The following is an 18,562-nucleotide window of genomic DNA, read 5'->3' as shown; positions in this document are numbered from 1 at the left end:
AAAAAGATAACAGCTGGCCTTGTGTTCTAGAAGTTATCAAAAACTTACTGGAAAATGCCTGTTTGCACATGGTCCATGATGCAAATCCTCCAGGCTGGGCAGAAAAGGAGAATTAAGCTTTGCCCATCATCTCCCACCTGTCCCACAGCTAGCTCAAGGTTTCCCATCTCACCTGCACCATTCCTTCTGCAGATAAGCTCCCCCATCTACACCATACACGGAAGCCTTTCAGCCTCCAGCAGACTCTTCCCTTTGTCTCCCACACTAATCTTGAGCTCCACAGCTTGTGCCCGTGATTGCTGCATACGCAGACCTAACAGCATCTGGCCAACATGGTGTTCACTGTGACAAATGACACCAGCCAATGAAAGGGGATCCCCCAAAGAGCCTAAAGCCGGATAGTAACATAAAGTAGCTTGTAATTCTAGCCAATTCCTATTCACCAGCACCACAGAGAAATGGATAGACTAACACCTCTCTCTCTGCTCAGTCTGGCAAAACCAAAGCTTCATTTTCACAGAGGCAAACGCCCGAAAGAAAGACAAATGGAGTCAGCCTCACTGTATTTCTTTGGTCCCTTGGTGTTTCAGTTAGCTTGGTGCATGTTCTTCCCAGACACTTCCTGCTCTCTCAGAATAAGGATTCTGTCACCAGTGTTGGCAAAGTCTCACTGCGGAGCACTGGAAAGCAAATATGTCTAGCTTCCCTTACCATATGGTCTCCAGGCCAAGTATGGAACTCCTTTGGTACAGAATGAAAGCAGCCACCGACTAGACAAATGAACAGGCGTGGCTATGTTCTGGGTTTTGTTTGGGTTTTTTTGTTTTTGTTTTTGTTTTTGTTTTTGTTTTGAGACAGGATTTCTCTGTGTAGCCTTGGCTGTCCTAGACTCACTCTGTAGACCAGGCTGGCCTTGAACTCACAGAGACCCACCTGCCTCTGCCTCCCTGAGCGCTGGGATCACAGGCGTGTGCCAACGCTCCCGGCTTATGGCTGTGTTCTGATAAAACTTTACTTACAAAAACAGATAGGGGTCAGACATTGACTAGATGCTGCAGATAGCCAATGTAGACTCTAACACAAACATGCTCACAACAGTGCAACAGACCCCAGTACGTCTCCCCTAGAAGAGAAGGACAGGAAACATTCCCAGTGACCTGAGACTTGCTTTGCCTGAACCACAATATTCTCCCTCTAATTCCCTGCAAAGAGTGCCAAAGCAAAAAAAGGCACTGCCATATTAAGAGAAAAATGGAGCCAAAGAATTTCCTCCACCATCAACGAAGTTCTTGAAACAGGGCCAGAGAACACACAGGGCTCCAGTTCTGAGTTTGGGAAAGTGAAATATTTTCACATGCCAAAATGAAGTACAATTGGGAGCCATGCCGCCATTCACTTCTGACAGAGGACTGTCATTGCAGGATAAAAGCCACCTTCCACGTCCCTGTCTGTACTTCTTTCCTCATAAAATATTCATGCACATATCCCCACGAAAGAAGGTAAAAATCAATCCGGTAATAGGAGCTTTGTCAACAGGATCTGCAGCATCTCTGACAACTGCAGCAGAAGCCCTCCTAGATCTGGGAAAGACAACCACACAAAGAACAGCAGCAGGAAGCACAGAGAAGCATCCAAAATGGACACACACAAAAGCCAGATAGGAAGGTTTGGGGCAGTGTGTGCCTACTCCAGGCTCAGGAAGAGGGACAACATTCAGAGACGCACAGGCTTTTGGTTATCTGATTTGCTTTTCAAGGAGACCAGGAGCTCAGTGAGCATTCTCAGACAGTCAGGTTGTCTGAGGAGAACCGGCATGAGTCACACCCAGCTCCAAGCCACCCCGCCTCCCTGGCTCCTGCCTCATCCCGAGCAGCCACCTGGGCCTTCCTCTCTCAGACAACCAGAGGCCAACTCTACATATTGGGCCAAATCATTGATATGAAAGCCCCAGTCAACACACCCCCTTCTTCCCCCAAGTGACCCTGCTCTGAACTCCATGATAAAGCGTCAGCATTCAGATCCTGTCAGCAGGCTCAGCAGTAAGAGGACCCTCGGTAAAAAAAAAAAAAAAAAAAAAACCAACAGTACCCAGAGGCTATGACTCAGCCACTTCAAACAGGTCTGTGGGACTGGTGGGCCAAAGGAGGCCAGGCACCGTTGTAGGCCTGAGGGGAGGAAGAAAACCACCTCAAGCCTGGATAAAGGCTGTATCCAAATATTTACCTGGTGGTTGGCGTCAGGGAAAAGAACCCACAGGAAGTCTTACTGCCTCATCAACACTCTTGAGGTTCCAAGACCACAGGCTGAGTGTAGCCCTGGCTCAGGCTATATCTGACCAAAGCCAGCCAGAAGTGGGTGGCAAGAGTGCGCAGTCAGCGGGCTGCACAGTCCTCTTATCTGAAACTGGTTCAGAAGAGCCAGGTACTAGCCATGTTGTCTCTCTTCATCCATCACACTAGGGAGCTGTGGGCCTGGCTAATCTCTAAGCAGATGCTTTTGTCTCCATTAGCAAAGCTGTGGTCTATACCATGAGCAAAAAGGCAAGTAGGGGAGAAAAAAAAGTTTATTTTGCTTACACCCGCACATCACTGTTCATCATCGAAGGAAGCCAGGACAGGAACCTGGAAGCGGGAGCTGATGCAGAGCCCATGGAGAGACACTGCTCACTGGCTTGCTCCTTGTGGCCTGCTCAGCCTGCTTTCTTATAGAACCCCAGGCTACCACATCAGCCTGAAAAGACGACCCCACCCACAATAGGCTGGTCCCTCCTCCATCAGTAACTAATTAAGATAATGCCTTACAGCTGGATATTATGGAGACATTTTTCTTAATTAAGATTTCCTCCTTCCAGACAACTCTAGCTGTGTCAGCTTGACATAAGGCTAGCCAGCACGGCTGGTCCAACACCCATGACCTGACCTGAAGGCCAAATGAAACATGTCCTTCATGCACAAGCAGAGCAATGTTGAGTCTGAAAACAAATGAAGGGCTGGGAAGATGGCTCCGTCAGTAAAGTGCTTGCTGTGCAAGCATGACCCCTGAGTTTGATCCTCTGAACCCACAAAAACAGCTGGGCACAGAAGCACACACCTGTGATCCCAGCACCGGGGGAGGTAAAGCTAAGAGGATCCTTGGAGCTTGCTGATCCACCAATCTAACCAAATCAATAAGCTTCCAGGTTTGGCAAGAGACCAAGCCTCCAAGAATAAGACTGAGAGCAGTTGTGACCTAAACACACGCAGAGAGAAAGACAGACAGACAGAGACAGGGAGAGAGATGCAGAGAGACAGGGAGAGACAAGTCAAAATCAAGTGAAGCTAGGGACAGGGTCACATGCCTGAAATACTAGGTATTTGGGAAGCTGAAAAAGGAAGATCACTGAGCCTAGCAGCTTGAGGCTGTTCTGAGCAACCTACTAAAACATACACACCCAAAAAATGATGGAAAATTAAACAACTATAAATAGCGACAGATTTCTATTTAAATGAGGAAGGAGAGCAAATACAGAATGTATGGAGTCTTGAGTCTTGGTGGGGGGAGGTTGAGGGGACTCAGATGTAAAGAATTACTTTCTGCAGTGAGTCAGGCAAGGGACATCCCCTGAGGCTAAGGCAGGATGTGATCTGCATGTCGGAGGGTGAGGGACAGCCAGAGGCGGGGATGCTCTAAGCCCCAGGGAGCTGTGCAGAGATGTTGAGGAGGAGGAGGATGAAGGGAAGGGACTCCAGATCAAGTCAGTGGTCCCAGGAAAGGCTTCAGGACACTCTGAAACAGTGGTCCTCAACCTTCCCTTCAACACAGTTCCTCATGTTGTAATGACCTCCAACCACAAAATTCTGTTGCTACTTCATGACTGTAACTTTTGCTACTGTTATGAATCCTGATGGAAATGTCTGGTATGTGACTCCCCAAGGGGTTTCGACCCACAGGCTGAGAACGGCTGCTCTGAAGGAGGGTTTACATAGAACGGGTGGGACAGCATCTGAAGGGATAGGTACAGCTGGAAAAACAGCTGGGTGACAAAACTTCCCTTCTGTCTTAACACTTCCCCTCATTTCTCCCACGCCCCTGCTCCAGACTAAAGGCACCTGATAGGTGTGAGTTTTACATTTCCCTCCATCTCTCACGGCTCTATTCTTTTTCTTAATTGGCTCAGGAAAAAGAAAAAAAAAAAAAGAAAAAGAAAAAAAAAACTGCCTTTGGGTTAGAGTTAAAAATATTCCACATACAGGGCCAGTGGCTAGTATAAAAACACATTTGGAAGTAGTTTGTTCTCCAAGCTGAACTAGTTTGCCCTCAAAGCTGCTTTCCATTAAAAATGTTTACATGTGTGATCCCCACCCCCCTACCTCCAGACCAGCACTGATCCCACTGAGGACCCTCAGTGTCAGCTCTGGGACAGGAGCGTCCCATGAGACCAGAGGGAAGACCCCCAGGGTCACCCTCTCTCCTTCACAGTGGGCCGCCTCATGTGAGCCTTTCCCACTAAGTTCTTTAGGGTCTCAAAACGCAGCAAGCAGAGTGAAGGCCCAAGAGTGTCTGCTCAGCAGAGAGAAACAAAAGAGTCTTTTGGTCACAAGCCCAGAAACCTCTGTAGCCAACTGCAAGCCAAGCAACTTCAAGCCCTTAGAGATGTGAGGAGGGAGTGAGCAGGAGGAAGCAGAGGAGCCTGGGAAGGGCCCACTCTGTAGCAGCAATGGCCTACACACTGTGACCTTTCTGTGAGCAGCAGCCATCAACAGTTTGCAGTTTTAAGGGGCAGCATTTAAGCTCACCCTACTTGGGCCTTGAAGGACTGAAGCACCAACCAGGCTGTCCAGTGGTGGAGGTAAAGATCCACCCCAACTCTGGGGTGGGGTGGGGTGAAGGTATGTGGGGAGATATATATCAAGAGGACAATGACATCAGATGTCCACTGCACCTTCCATTTCATGAAAGACATATTCAAATAGGGCAATTTCAGTGTGAGTCACAGACAACCCTTCAAGCAAACTCATGATGCTGATGAAAATCTGAGCCCAAACGACCATTGCCTGAATTAGTCACTGCGCTTGCGGATGTGGTTGTGGTCCCACACTACCACATTGGGCTGTTCTCATATGGCTCTGGAGAGGCCCAATCATAGTCTCACATGACAAAGTGCCCTTGAGGATGATTTCCCTGCCTGAAGCCAAGGCTGACCTTGAACTTGATGTTGAGGAGAGGCTGTCCTTAAACTCCAGATCTTCCTGACTTCACATCCTCCTTCCCTCAAATGCTGGGACTAGAAGTATGCAGCACCACAACCACAATCCTAGTCGGTCTTCTCTGACCTTCCCTGACCTGTTCCTTTGTTGTTGCCCCTAAAATGAGGAAATACTAGGCAAGTCCCTCTCTCATCCACATCCCACCACACCTTGATCACATCACAGGCTAAGGGATAAATTCTGCAGGAAGGCAATTCACCTGGGTGGCCAGTTCCTTCCAAATCAAGCTTTGTCACGAGCCAGACTCTCCCCACAAATTAACTTTCATCAGAACAGGGACAAACAGAAAAGGGGAGGGGGCAGGTTAGTCAGCTGAAATCAGGCTTTCATGTGGGCAGGTGTCTGCAATGCAATAGCCTCTCATTTCCAATTCCATTTTCAAAAGCTACATGAGTTCAATTTTACATTTCCAGACATCCTTGGGGAGGGGGGCAGCACAGGTCAAACAGCAGGCTTCTGGCTAGAGAGCTAGACTCCCAGGGTTTGCCTGAAACCCTTCACACAGCATCTCTGTTGAGAGCTTTGACGTTTTGCCTGGACATGCCAGAGGTGACATGAGGCTCCTGTCTCCACATTGGCTCAAAATCAGAAAAGAATATCCCTGGGCTGGAAGCAGTCACATGGCATGGGCCCATGCATTCCAAACATGAAATTACTTGAGGAGACACCTCACACACCGCACAGGCGAGAGCCCTGCCTGCAGATGGCCAGGAGGCCCCCAGTGCTGTCTGCCTTTCATAAACTCAGCGAGTCCCAAGGTCCTACATGTGGCCACTGGCTGTGCTATTCTGACCAACCTCCTTCCGGTACTACCACCACATTCCAGACACCTTCCCAGCAGCACTCCTAAATGGGGATGTGCCAACCTTTCTGTGGGCTATTTAAAGTTGAGCTACTCCATCCCACGCGAAGGCCAGGCTCTGTCCTTACGGTAATAACTATGGAGTTGGGTATCTGGAATCTGCAGCCTGGCTCCGAGAAGGCTGGGGGTGATAAGGCACAGGTGCGGTCACTGAGCCTTCTTCCTTCTTTTATAAAACGGGAATAAGCCAGCAACCCTGTACACTAGAGTGGTTAGACAGGAAGGCAGCAGGGCCTGGCCCAACCGCCTTGGTACCAATAAACACATTTAGAAAGATGAACTGCTGAGAGAAATTCCACAGTAACTTAGCAGAAATAGCACGCAACTGTGACCTCACTAAAGTCACCTACATGGGCAGAGCCTGTAACATCTACCACAGCCACCAGCCACCGCCTCGCCACCCAGCCTCTGAGAAGGTAAGGGATAGGCCGGGTGTGGGAGGTTTCCTAAAGGCTGCCTGATGCTGTTTTAAAAGGGATGGAAGGACCCAGAATCCTACTGCCTCGACAGCAGTACACTGAACATCTGGAACACACAGTAGGACTTCACACCTCGATGGCTTCATAGCTAACAGTCAGAGGAGAAGCAAGCAAGAGCTTCACGAGAAGATGCCACACTTCATTACCCGCCTCACCCGGTGCCTTTTTCTGCACCAACCACAAAATTCCCACCCACCCTTCCACCCTCAGGCTGAAGAAATTCCCAAGGACAGGCAGAAAGCAGAAACTCCAGTCCTAACACATGTGCGAACAGAGACCACATCACCGTGTGATCCACAGGAGGCGGAGTGGCAGTTCTTGCCGGTGATCCAGTAAGAACTGGATTTAGTTTCAAGCATGAAGTCTTTGTTCACCAAGGCTGGGAGATGTGGCTCAGTTGGCAGAGTGCTTGCCTAGCTCTCACAGTATCTGGTTTTAGCCCCAACACTGTAAAAACCTAGCCTGATCATGCAGGCCCATAATCCTCTCATGTGGAAGGTGGAGGCGAGGAGTCAAGGTTCAAAGCCACCCGAGCATTATAAAATGTGTTTGAAGGCAACCTGTACCACCTTAAAGAAAAAGAAACGGACTTCGCTGAGCAAAAAGCAAACAGGATACCAAATTTTTTTTTAAAAAAAAATTACTTTCTTTTCCTTTTATGAAACAATTTTTGCTGGGCATGGTAGTGCATCCCTTTAATCCCAGAACTTGGGAGGTGGAGCCAGGAAGATCTCTGTGAGGTCAAGGCCAGCATGGTTTACAAAGTAAGTTCCAAGATAGCTAGAACTTGAGATTTTGTCTCAAAAAAATCACCAAAACAGGTAGGATTAGAAGTAGAACCTGAGCTACATATACTCCAACAACCCCCAAAGCAATTTCATGTAAGCATTTCTCAAGCTGAGCTCCCTCTCACTATGTCTTCATCTTGCACCTGGCCCCACCTCTAAGTTACATGCTCATAGAAAATTATCATTTCGGCAGATATTGCATTCCAGCCCTTTTCAGGGGGCTATGCGCACAGCAGCATATTAAGTAAGGATGCTAAGGGGCTCAAGCTGGAGAGATGTTAATTTTGTCTTAAGGTTTCCAAAACCTTGAGTATAAAAAGCTTAGGGAGGAGCTGGAGAGATGACTCAGTGGTTAAAGCACACAGATTTTGCAGAGACCCAGTGTCACGTGGTTTAATAACCCTGCAACCCCAGCCCAGGGCATCCAATATCTCTATGTCCATACCCACACACAAACAACACATAATTAAAATAATTTTTGAAAGTAAGTTTTAAAACCTATCCCCTAGACCTCGGAGAATCCAGGACACATCAGTGGAGACAAACATAACTTTGTGACTGGTACTTCACCATGAGGGACAGGGGTTTCCATTCTCACCAGACACCCATTCACTTCTTTGCAGCCTGTTGCTTTGTAATGATACAATGTTACTTTAAAAACCTCTGATCTGAGAGCCAGCTTCTTCCAAGGGCTTCCCTATTCCTTCCCCTCCCACCTAGGCACCTTTGGTGAGACCTGTTTGGCTCTGAGACTTCTATGTTGTTCCTGAACGTTCCCCAATACCAGCGAGCCCTCACCAGCTCCAGGTCTAACCTCTGACAGCTGGGCTCTGCAGGCCAGGGTGGCACTCTGGCCTCAGTCGCTTCTCACCTGGTGGTCAATTTTGATAAGCGCAATGTCTGCCTTTTCATCCACATCCTTGATTTTGGCTTCATAGGTTGCTCCATTCTTCAGCTCAACCTTGACCCGGTTTTTGTTGGTCACCACGTGAGCATTGGTCACAATCAGTCCATCCTCAGACACGATAAATCCGGACCCACTCGCCACTGGCACCTCCCTCTTCGAGAAAGGAAGTCTGAAACAGACATTAGTTGAGCTTGACACCTCAAAACCCTCACTGACACACACAGTACATGCCTCTGCAAGAACAGCCCCCATACATCTCGCAAGTTTTTAGTGATTTAAAAATAACATTAAGCTACTTGTTGGAATGCATCAAAAATATTCCACTTAGAGACTATTTCCTGGGAATCTCTTCAGAGCTAGAAGCTATTAAACGGGCTGAGATTATAGATCTAAATGGGGAAATTTTCCTAATACGGAGTCTACCCAGTGACATCCCTGACACTTTAATGTGCTTCAGAAGCAGCTCTGATGTTATTTCTTAGCGAGGGGACAGGAATGCCTCTTTACTTGCGATACAGTTCAATGTGAACCACTGCAGGAGCGATCTTCTCCACCACATCAGCAATAAAGTTGTATTTATGGCGCAGACTGTTGGGATCTTCCTGCCCTGAGGACAAAAGCAAAGAGGAGACGATTTAGTGACGGTGGCCTGTGCTGAGGCCTGGAACAAGGTATGCGTTAGAGAGAGACAAAATGCACTAAAGCATCATACATACGCACATGCATGCTCACTCAGGCACATACATGTGCTTCCACACATATGCCTACATTCACATGAACACATGAGCATACGCACAAGTGTACACACTTGTGCAATCATACATAAAGAGCATATGCGCGCGCGCACACACACACACACACACACACACACACGTCCCTCTGTGGAAGGGAAGCAATCACTCCCCAGGCTCCGGACTATGAGTCAGAACTGGGACCTTTCCAGGCCTCTTGTGACCCATCACAGCTGCATGTCTCCAGGCTTCCCCAGATGGTCCAGGACATCTGCGCACCATTCTTGTTCCATCAGGGTTTGCAGTACTCCAACTGCACATAACTAGGCACAGAAACACGCAGGGACCAGCTTCCTATGCGGGAAGGGAGCCTCCAGAAACAAGGAGGCCTCCGGTCCCCTCTTGTTCCCTTCAGCCTGATTCCCTTCCCTAAACTGCTGGACACAGCCATGAAATCTGATCTCTCTTTCCATGGGGTGACGTTCTCAGTTTCAGGAAAAGGACTGCAACAAAGCAGTTTGACAAACTCATGGCAGAAACATCTTATTCTGTCTGCTTTCCAGACCTTTTACTGTTCTACTTTGTTGCAGACTTGGAAAATTAGTATTGTTACCATATTATATTTGGGGAAACTGAGGCAAGGATTTCTCCATGGATACTAAATGGTCTTAATAACAAACATGAATAACGAGAAAATCTGGGAAGCTCCTCCCTCCCCAACTGCACAGTTTCATCAAATGCACAACTCTTCCTCTTCTGCAGTGGGATCACACAGAACTGCTCCTGTGACAATTACTTTCTGTTGCTATGAAAAGACACCATGACCAAGGCAACTTATAGAAGGAAGCATTTATTTGGGCTTACATTCCAAGGAAATAAGAGTCCATCATGGTGGGGGTGGCAGGAACAGGAAGCTGAGAGCTCTCTTCCTCAACCACAAGTACAAACCGGAGAGAGAAAACTGGAGGTGGCAAGAGGCTTTTAATCTCGAAGCCTACCCCCAGTGATGCACTTCCTCCAGCGAGGAAGGACCACCTAAACCTTTCCAAACAGTACCACCAACTGAGAACCAAGTGCTGAGTCCCAGAGCCTATGGCAGGGGTGGGATGGAGTGCAGTGGGGAAGAGTGTGTGCCTCGTTTAAACCACCACAGTTCTTCTCCCAGGCTTCTAGGTAGTTGTGATTAATAGGTGTGTCCCCCTGAACACCCAAGTAAAAGATGGAACTATGGGAGTGGAAACGTTCCTCCTGAACAGAGTCTGGCAAGCATCACTGAGAGACAGCTGTAAACAAGTGCCTCTGGGCTTCCTGGGACCAGCTTCCTGGGCAAGGACCAAGTGGAGGTTTAACTCCAGCTGGCCAGCACCCAGAGGGCACGTGGTATTCTGAAACCACCAGAAGTACAGCTGTGAGACTCTTGTCCTGAAAAATAATTAACTTGCTTCTCCTTTCTGTTGTGCTATATTAGGCAGAAGATGATAGCTCACACTGAGGTGAACATAAGCATGAAAATTTCAGGCTCAAATGAGAATCAGATACAGCGGGGAAAGTGCCTTCAACGTCTGTCCACCAGCAGAGCTACAAGGATCTGGCCTAGGCACAGGAGGGCCTGAGGCCCATCCTCAATCCACACAGTAGCCTCCATCTCCTCACCAGTGAAATGGGGTCACTGCCTCTAGGATGGATTGTCTGTGTGTTCTGCTCCTCCTAGTTTGATGCCCGATTGGAACTCTCAGCCTGACAGGAGGCACCAAGACAAAGAGTGAGCGCAGGCTCTGGGAATGGGTACAGGACTCTTCCATTCGCTAGATGAGACAGAAGGAGAAGGGACAAGGAGAGAGAGTGCCAGCTGCTGACTTCCACCGCTCTCACTTGATAGACATCCACAGAGAAACTAAACAGAAGCAAGCAAGCATGGGAACGTTCACTGATGGCTCAAAGACGAACAAATGTCAACTCCCTGCATGGAGCCCCTGTGTGTGGCTTCTGCACTTGCAGCTTCAGAGCACCTCCACATGTAAAGGTGGCACGGTTGGGGGCCCCATCCCTATCTCATTTAATAGGAGGAGCAACTGTTACTGCCCCCTTGTGTCTACAAACCCTGGCGGCCCTGTTGCTTTACTCTCCACTGCAGTCCTCTGCCCTCCTTGGAGACTGGTCAACCCGGAGAGACATCTACCCCATAGGTGAAGCCAGGCTGGCTCTGCCAAAATCTCCCCATCGGTGTGTGCAGCTAGGCTGACTCTGTCAAACGCTGCCCTCCCAGGTAATGCAGGGGGTCGGAAGTAGCTGCAGCTAGACCTCTCATCAGGCGAAGAATGCCGAACACTAGCTCTGCCCGCTGGTGCTCGCCGATGTCTCTGGGCACCATACCCACTACTGTGTGGCCTCAGTCACATCACCAGACTCTAATCCTTTAAGCTTAGTCCCTTGTCAGAAAAAAAATGTGAAGATAAAAGCTTAGAACTCAGTGATCACTGTATGATCCCCTGCCCAGGAAGCTCTTGATGAAGCCACAGAATATATAGTTCAAGAAGAGAATGGCTGTTCAGAGGAGGCTCTGGGCAGATGTGAGCACCGTGGACATCAGTGAAACAACGGGGAGAAGAGGGAGGCACAGGTGCCACCTACACCAACTCAGGTGGGTCCTGGAGTTCCCAACGTCACTGTCAAAAGAATACACACACAAGCAGTATGTGTTTTAGATATATGAAAATGTGTTTTTCTTTCTGTAAGGCAGAAATGTCATGCAAAGATGAGACTAGAGCCTGAGAGCAAAATCTTGATAGGGTTAACGTCATGATTCTCAATGTCTGTTCCAAGGCACTCCACAGAATATCGCAGATCCACGAGCTGCATCCCATTCCTGGGAAAGCAGAGAGACCTGGCCTTGGGTGGACATCTTGCAAATCAGCTTCAAAACTTGTGTCACCACATTCCTTGGATGCCCCCATATCTCTGTAAGGTGAGGCCGCTGGCAGTTGCTTTGATAAAAGGAACAGATCTCGGAAAAACTACTCAATACTGGAAATGGTGGAAGTGGTACTCAGTTTGACTGTGATACTAAAAAGGTCAAGGGTCGCTAGTCTCATTTGCTTTCCTGATGTTGTGATAAATACCACAACCAAAAGCAACTTGAGGAGGAAATGGGTTCTTTTCCCTTACAGTTTCAATTCATCATTCAGGGAAACCAGGGCAGGACTGAAGCAGAAGGCATAAAGGAACGATGCTTACTGGCACGCCCTCCCTGGCTTCTGCTCAGCTTCCCAAGCTTCCTTACACAGTCCAGCACCCTTTTTGTCGGAATGCCATCACCCACAGTGGGCTGGGTCCTCCTCAATTAGCAAGCAAGAAAATGTTCCACAGGCCAATGTGATTAGTAATGCCCCAATGGAGACTCCCTCAGATAACTCTGGGTCGCGTTAAGTGGATACCTGAAGCTAACCAGAAAAGCCACGAAAAGAGGTGTATACACCCCATTCATAGGACACAGCGGGAACCGTGAAATAAAAGGTGATTTGTTTTTCCCTAATGATTACTATGCCATAAGGACACAAATAAGTTGTGTGGCTATCGCTGCTCGACAAATGAAACTCTCTGCTGTTCTTTTGGCCTGGGGATGTCATGAAAAGTTACTGTGGCATAACTGTCCTCTAGGAGGAAGGAGAGGATGCACTAAGACTGTCCTAAGCCAGAAAGTTTGGGAACCTGCAAGGCCACTGAATCCCTACGCCAGTGAAAGATACAGAGCAGAGGCGATGTACAGTAAAAGTCAGCAAAAAGGCTCCATGTACCCTGGTGAGGGCTATGATAACCAAGCATTAACATGTGGAAAACGTGTAGATATAAAGCAATTAATGTGCTATAGTTGCTTGAGTATTATGGGCTGGACATGAAGAATGCCCCACAAGGCTGCTATGATGAAGGCTTGGTCTCCAACTAGCGATCAATCCAATCACTGAAAGACTTTGGCTTCAACAATGAGCTAATTAATTCACTGATTAATTAATCACACGGTGACATCACCAGGAGCTAGCAGATGGGACATGGTTGAAAGGAGATCACTGGGCTACATCTTTTTGTTTTGTTTTGTTTTGCTTTTTGGTTTTTCGAGACAGGGTTCCTCTGTGTAGCCTTGGCTGTCCTAGACTTGCTTTGTAGACTAGGATGGCTTTGAATTCACAGAGATCCACCTGCCTCTGCCTCTGCCTCTCTGAGTGCTGAGATTACAGATGTGCACCACCACACCTGGCTACATCTTTTAAAAAGGTATCTGATTTCCAGATCTTTCCTTTTCCCTTCCCTCTCCCTCTCCCTCCCTCTATCCCTCCCCACTCCCATCCCCTTCTCAGCTGGCATGAGATGAGCAGACCCTTCTGCTGCCAGTTTCTGCAAACGCCTCACAAGCCCACAGAAACAGAGCCAGTTAACCATGGTCTTTCCTCCCTCAGCAACAGGCATGTGACTCAGTCGGCAGAACTAATGTGCACCTAGGTTTCGGGTGCAGTATACGGTAATCCCAGCATTCCAGGGAGGCAGAAGGACCAGAAACTCAGAGGCACTCCTGCTCCTGGCTATAATACTGAGTCCAATGCCCGCTTGAGATTCTTAAAACCTTGTGTAAAAAAAAAAAAAAAAAAAAAAAAAAACCAAAACACTCTCCAAGTTGTTCCTATCAAGTATTCTGTCTGTCACGGTCACGGTGACAAAACGTTAACAGAGATGCCACAGGCTCTGCCCTTCTGTCACCTATCCTAAGTGAGATACGGCACAGAGAATTACCACAGCCCAAGGCCTCTGTAATTATGTCAGAGCTCTTGCTTAGCCCAACGCTGCAGCCAGTGCCTCCAACAACCCCAAGAGGCTGGTCCTGTGTTTCCAAGTCTTCTAAGAATTTTAGTCTCCCCCCTCTCGGTTCCCCAAACAGTGTCCCACTCCAGACCTCGTACTCACACCCATTTTGCTTCCTGCCTGGAATACTGCATTCTTCCCTTCAGCTAGTCAAATCTCATCCGGCCTTCAATATCGGCAGTAAAATACTAGGCAACACTAGCCAATAAGACTACATGTTTAAGCACAATGCTTGACACAGATGTCTCCTCTAGTTTTTCCTCAAAGCCTTCAGGGGTGGCTCTCATTTGTGCCTGAGTCCGTACAGAAGGAAAGTGTGTTGCTCAAAACTCCAGAAATGGACTAAGGCTGTAGCTCAGTTCCTAAGAGTGTTTGCCTAGCATGCATGAAGCCCTGGGCTCAGTTCCCGGTACAGCACCGTAATTCAGAAACCGCACTTGTAATCCCAGTACTCAGGAGATAAGGACAGGAGGATGACAAGACCAAGGTCATCCACCTCTCAAGTGGGGAGTGGCACAGCAGGAAGCTGAGCCGTGGACACTGACTCCCAGCTTGACCTCTGTGCTCTGCCTTTGTAGCTTCCCTTTTCAGCCTTTACAGCCCATGCCACTGTGGGAACCAGAGTCACACTTCTTGACTGAAAGCTCAAGGCCAGGATGCAAGTCCAACAGTCCAGCCTTCACTTCCAGCAAGAACAATCCTGCCCATCTAATTTCTCTGCAGAGTTGATAAGTACAGCTAATTTGGAAAACAGAACGCAGTGTATTCGAGGGAAAAGAAATGAATCCTCCTTTATTCCCAGGGAACAGCCTGTTCCCCAAATTCAAATCAGTTGCAAGTACAGATTGATCAAACCCTTGGCATTTTCACACACTGTCCTACATTCAACACTGGCCATCATCTGCAGGGCCCAGGGCAAAATGAAAATGAAGCTTTTGTTCAAAAGATTACCAATCTCAAGCCAATGACTGCAGACCCTTAAAATAGGTGGAACTGTAGTTACAGGACCTTGTGTGACTAGACTGGTCCATGCCGATCAAGTTCATCTGTTTTAAAGCCACACAAGAGTTGCCAGAGGTGTATTCCTTCTCTGTGGAAACCAGGAGCCCCCTGACCTACAGGACTCAGACAACATCTATCTGCTGGGAGATGAGGAGCCTTCCTTGTCCTTGGTGATCTGCCATGTCAGGACAGTGCACACAGACAGAGGGGAGCTACAAAACCACAGGCAGGGTCCTCAGACCGGGGTTCCTCTGCCTCACAGTGACAGAGTTCTACTGTGTGGCCTCCATGGTCCCTCCCAGATCTCAAAACAATTGTAATTTTTTTCCCCTAATTTCTTCAACTCCAAGTACTAGCACAGGCAGTCATATCTGAATTCTATCTGAAAGACTGCCTATACAAGCACAGGTCAGTTGTGACAGAAGCCAGGACTCAAGGAAAGGAGAGATGTGAAGGAAGATGAAAATATAGAGGGATCATGGCTGGGCCTGTGCAAGTAGGTGGCCAAGGGGATGAAAGGGCTGGGCAAGCTATGAGACAAAATATCTTCCTCCCTGACACCTCAAGTTCAGAATAGTTTCCTTCTGCCATGTAGGCCTGCCTGGCCAAGGAATACACATCATTTCCAAAGACCTGAAATGGCTTGTAGAGAATTTGGAAAGGGAGGCCAGAGGGAAATGTGTGTATTCACGCTGGAAGGGCCCCCTTGATCACCTTGAGCCCTACGAGAAGCCGTTACCTAGGAGATGGCCTCTGGAGTCCGGGCTGCTTAAGCCTGAAGTCCTGCCCAGAAGTCTGGGGGGGAAAAATGTCTTGCCCAGGCTCCCACACAAGGAAGCCCTCTCCCTGGCAAGACAGTTATAAATAACACAGGCAAACATAGCAAGCACCCCGAGGGTATGGAAGAAACTAGGAATGATCTTTGGGTAAGGTCCAGCGTGTAAAGGGGTAGGATACACTCCTCAGCTGTCACCAGCACCCTCCCACAGTCAATAGCCACCAGTGAGGTTCGGCTTCTGGTGCCACAACCTTGAAATGCCAGTGGGTCTTAAATACAGATGCCTCCCCCCCACCCCCGTCCTGGCTGAGAATCTACAGCCATACGGCTGTGTCTTCTTCTTCATCTTTACACTGTCCAAGAACCACGTGCTGTACTGGATATTGTGGTCAGTCCAAAGCATGACATAATGACAAGTAACTGCAAAGAGCTGCTAAGTCAATGCAGGACCAGGAGAAAAATGCACCCCACAGCAGGGGCCCATCTGCAAGCGTTCCTGTCAGCGCCATTCACGGTGTAGCATCTGTGCTGGAGTCCTGGGCAGAACAGGGCAGCTGGGGGCTGGAGTGCAACTTCAGCCAAGCCCCCAGACTCCCAGCTTGAGCCAAAGCAACCACACATGCACTGCCTCCTCCCTCCCCCTCCCCCACTCTCTCCGTGTGTCAGCGCACCCACGCGTGTACATGTGCGTGGAGGCTAGAGGTAAGACAGGAACGGCATCCCCCAGAACAGCTATCACCTTGTGTTTTTGAGATGGGGGTCTCTCCCTGGGACCTGGGGCTGCCCGATTTTGCTAAGCTGGCTGGCCTGGCCTGTCTCCGCCTCCCCAGTGCTGGGATTACAAGCAAACGCCACCCTGCCTGGCTTTTTATGTAGGCCTCTGGGCTTGCCTGGCAAGCAGTTTGCTCATCCCCGTGCTTCTCTGCTGGGGTGTGCCTGCGCACAACAGAGCAGGGAGAAGGAGCAGCCTGAGGTAGCAAAATGACTAACACCAAGTGCCAGATCCTGCCAGTCACTGGACAGAAGAAGAAAGCACCTGGAACGCTTTTACACAGCACGCCTCGGGACTTCCTTGTCAGGATGGACCACGAGCAGCTGACACCCAAGGCAGGTGTGGGTGGCATGCTGAGACAGGACTAGAACCTGCGGCTGGGGAGAGAGAGGAATAGATAGAGAGGGTTGTGCTGTACAGTCACGGAGGGCAACAGCCGATTTGTCCCCAAGAAAAGTTCCCTTTGTGAGAGTTCTTGCTGAATTTGAGAACCGCCTGGCCTGAGAGGTCAAGGGCAAAAGTCCAGATGAGCAGAGTGGGAGGAGGTTGGGAAGCACCAAGGAAAAGGTGTGGGACTGAGGCAAACCTGCAGGGCTCCTCCTCTGCCAGTGAACTGCTTTCTCTGAGGGTCAGGGAAATCTGTAGGGATGATGAGGTATAAAGTGAGTAGGAGATGGAGCCTCCTGTTGTAAGAAACAGATGTGCCCGAAGGCAAGAAAAATAAGAAAAAGGAAAACCTGGCAAAGATGTCCCACCAGGCTCATAAGCCCCGTACTCAGTCTGGATGGCCTTGCTCTGTAAGTCCCACTCGGTTAAATTCCAACGTCAGCACCAGCCGGCATGGGTCCAGTGCTGGGTCTGAGGTGAGAAGGCAGCGGCGATAGAAGGAAGATCCTGAACATTCCAGGAAAGCAGAACCTCTCTACTGAGTGGTGCTGTGCATGTAAATTCCAGGTTGTCGAGCATGGCGTACGGGCAGGACATGAGGTGCCTGGGCAGAGAAAAGATACCCAAAGGACAGAGGCTGAGCAGAGGCAGAGACAGCTAGTGGAGGGCTAGATCAACCTGAAAACAAAACCCTGTGCCATCATCGGGTACTGCCCGCAGACTGACACAAGAAGGAAACAGGAAAGACACAGTCCTTGGTGTTGAAGGTGTGAAGTTTATGCAATGAGAAGTTTGTCCACTGAGCCATCGTCTTTTTCCTTTTCTTGAGGGGGAAGGCCAAGGTCTCACCACGTGATCCAGGCTGAATTGGCAGCAATCCTCTTGCCTCTGCCTCCCCAATACTAGGGTGTCAGATTTGTGTAATCATGACTAGTTCTGTTTTTTGCTTTCCTTTGATCAAAGGTTATAGGGGAGGGCACTATGGATGGTGGCTCTGTTGGTCCAGTGGCTAGTATGCACAAGGCCCTGGGTTCAATCCCGGATATGGGAGATGGCACACACCTGTAATCCTAGCACTCAAGAGGTGGATGCAGGAGGATCAAGAATTCAAGATCAACCTTGGGTAGATGGTGAGAAGAAAGAGAGAGCGAGGAAGGAAGGAAGAAAAGAAGAAGAAAGGAAAGAGAGAGAGAAAAGATGGACTCTGCCCCTTTCTTTTGCATTAAATTCCTGAGTGTTTGCGACCTCTTTCTTTCCTCCTAATGAATAAAGGAAGAGGAGGTGGAGCCGGGGAGCTTGGCCTTGATTTCCAGCCCACACTGGCACTTCCAAGCATTGGCAGCCCCTCTTTCCGGTACAGTCTCCCAGACAGCCCCACGTGGGAAAAGCATGCCCTGTGCCAGACCTCAGGCTGTGATGGCTGGGGGTGGTACAAGAGACCGCTCGCAGGGGCTAGAGTAAGGCCGCAGTGCCAGGTGCCCAGACAGTCACAGCAGGTGAGGTGAAGGGGCTGGGTCACGCCAACAAGTCTAAGGCTGTCTCCCTCCACTGGCCACATCAGGCCCCAACCGGAGGCACCTGGCCAGCTGGCCTGCGGCCCCTAATTGTGCTGTGACTCACAAGCTCGACCTAATTCCGTAGCTTTGGGAAAAGGTGCTGCATGTGTCTCTGGTTGAATGATGCTTTCATTGAAAAAAAAAAAAATTACCTCTCCGTCTCAAGGGCAAGAAAGAAGAAAATGATAGTAACTTTGTTCACA

The 18,562-nt window shown here is 49.0% G+C and overlaps 1 protein-coding gene across 1 annotated transcript in view; it reads right to left on the bottom strand.

The window, feature by feature from the left end:
* Window positions 1-18,562, bottom strand: part of Htra1 (HtrA serine peptidase 1) — a 44,943-nt gene that overhangs the window by 13,730 nt on the left and 12,651 nt on the right. Inside the window, exons 2-3 of the mRNA XM_021653205.2 lie at window positions 8,790-8,889; window positions 8,247-8,451 (exon numbers count right to left, since the gene is read on the bottom strand). Coding sequence (XP_021508880.1) covers window positions 8,247-8,451; window positions 8,790-8,889 — 305 coding nt within the window. The remainder of the gene's footprint in view (window positions 1-8,246; window positions 8,452-8,789; window positions 8,890-18,562) is intronic.

The sequence above is a fragment of the Meriones unguiculatus genome, chromosome 1 (genome assembly GCF_030254825.1).
Source record: "Meriones unguiculatus strain TT.TT164.6M chromosome 1, Bangor_MerUng_6.1, whole genome shotgun sequence".
Taxonomy (NCBI): domain Eukaryota; kingdom Metazoa; phylum Chordata; class Mammalia; order Rodentia; family Muridae; genus Meriones; species Meriones unguiculatus.
Note: the sequence above shows the minus strand (reverse complement) of the source record. Positions and strands in the feature narration are given on the sequence as shown.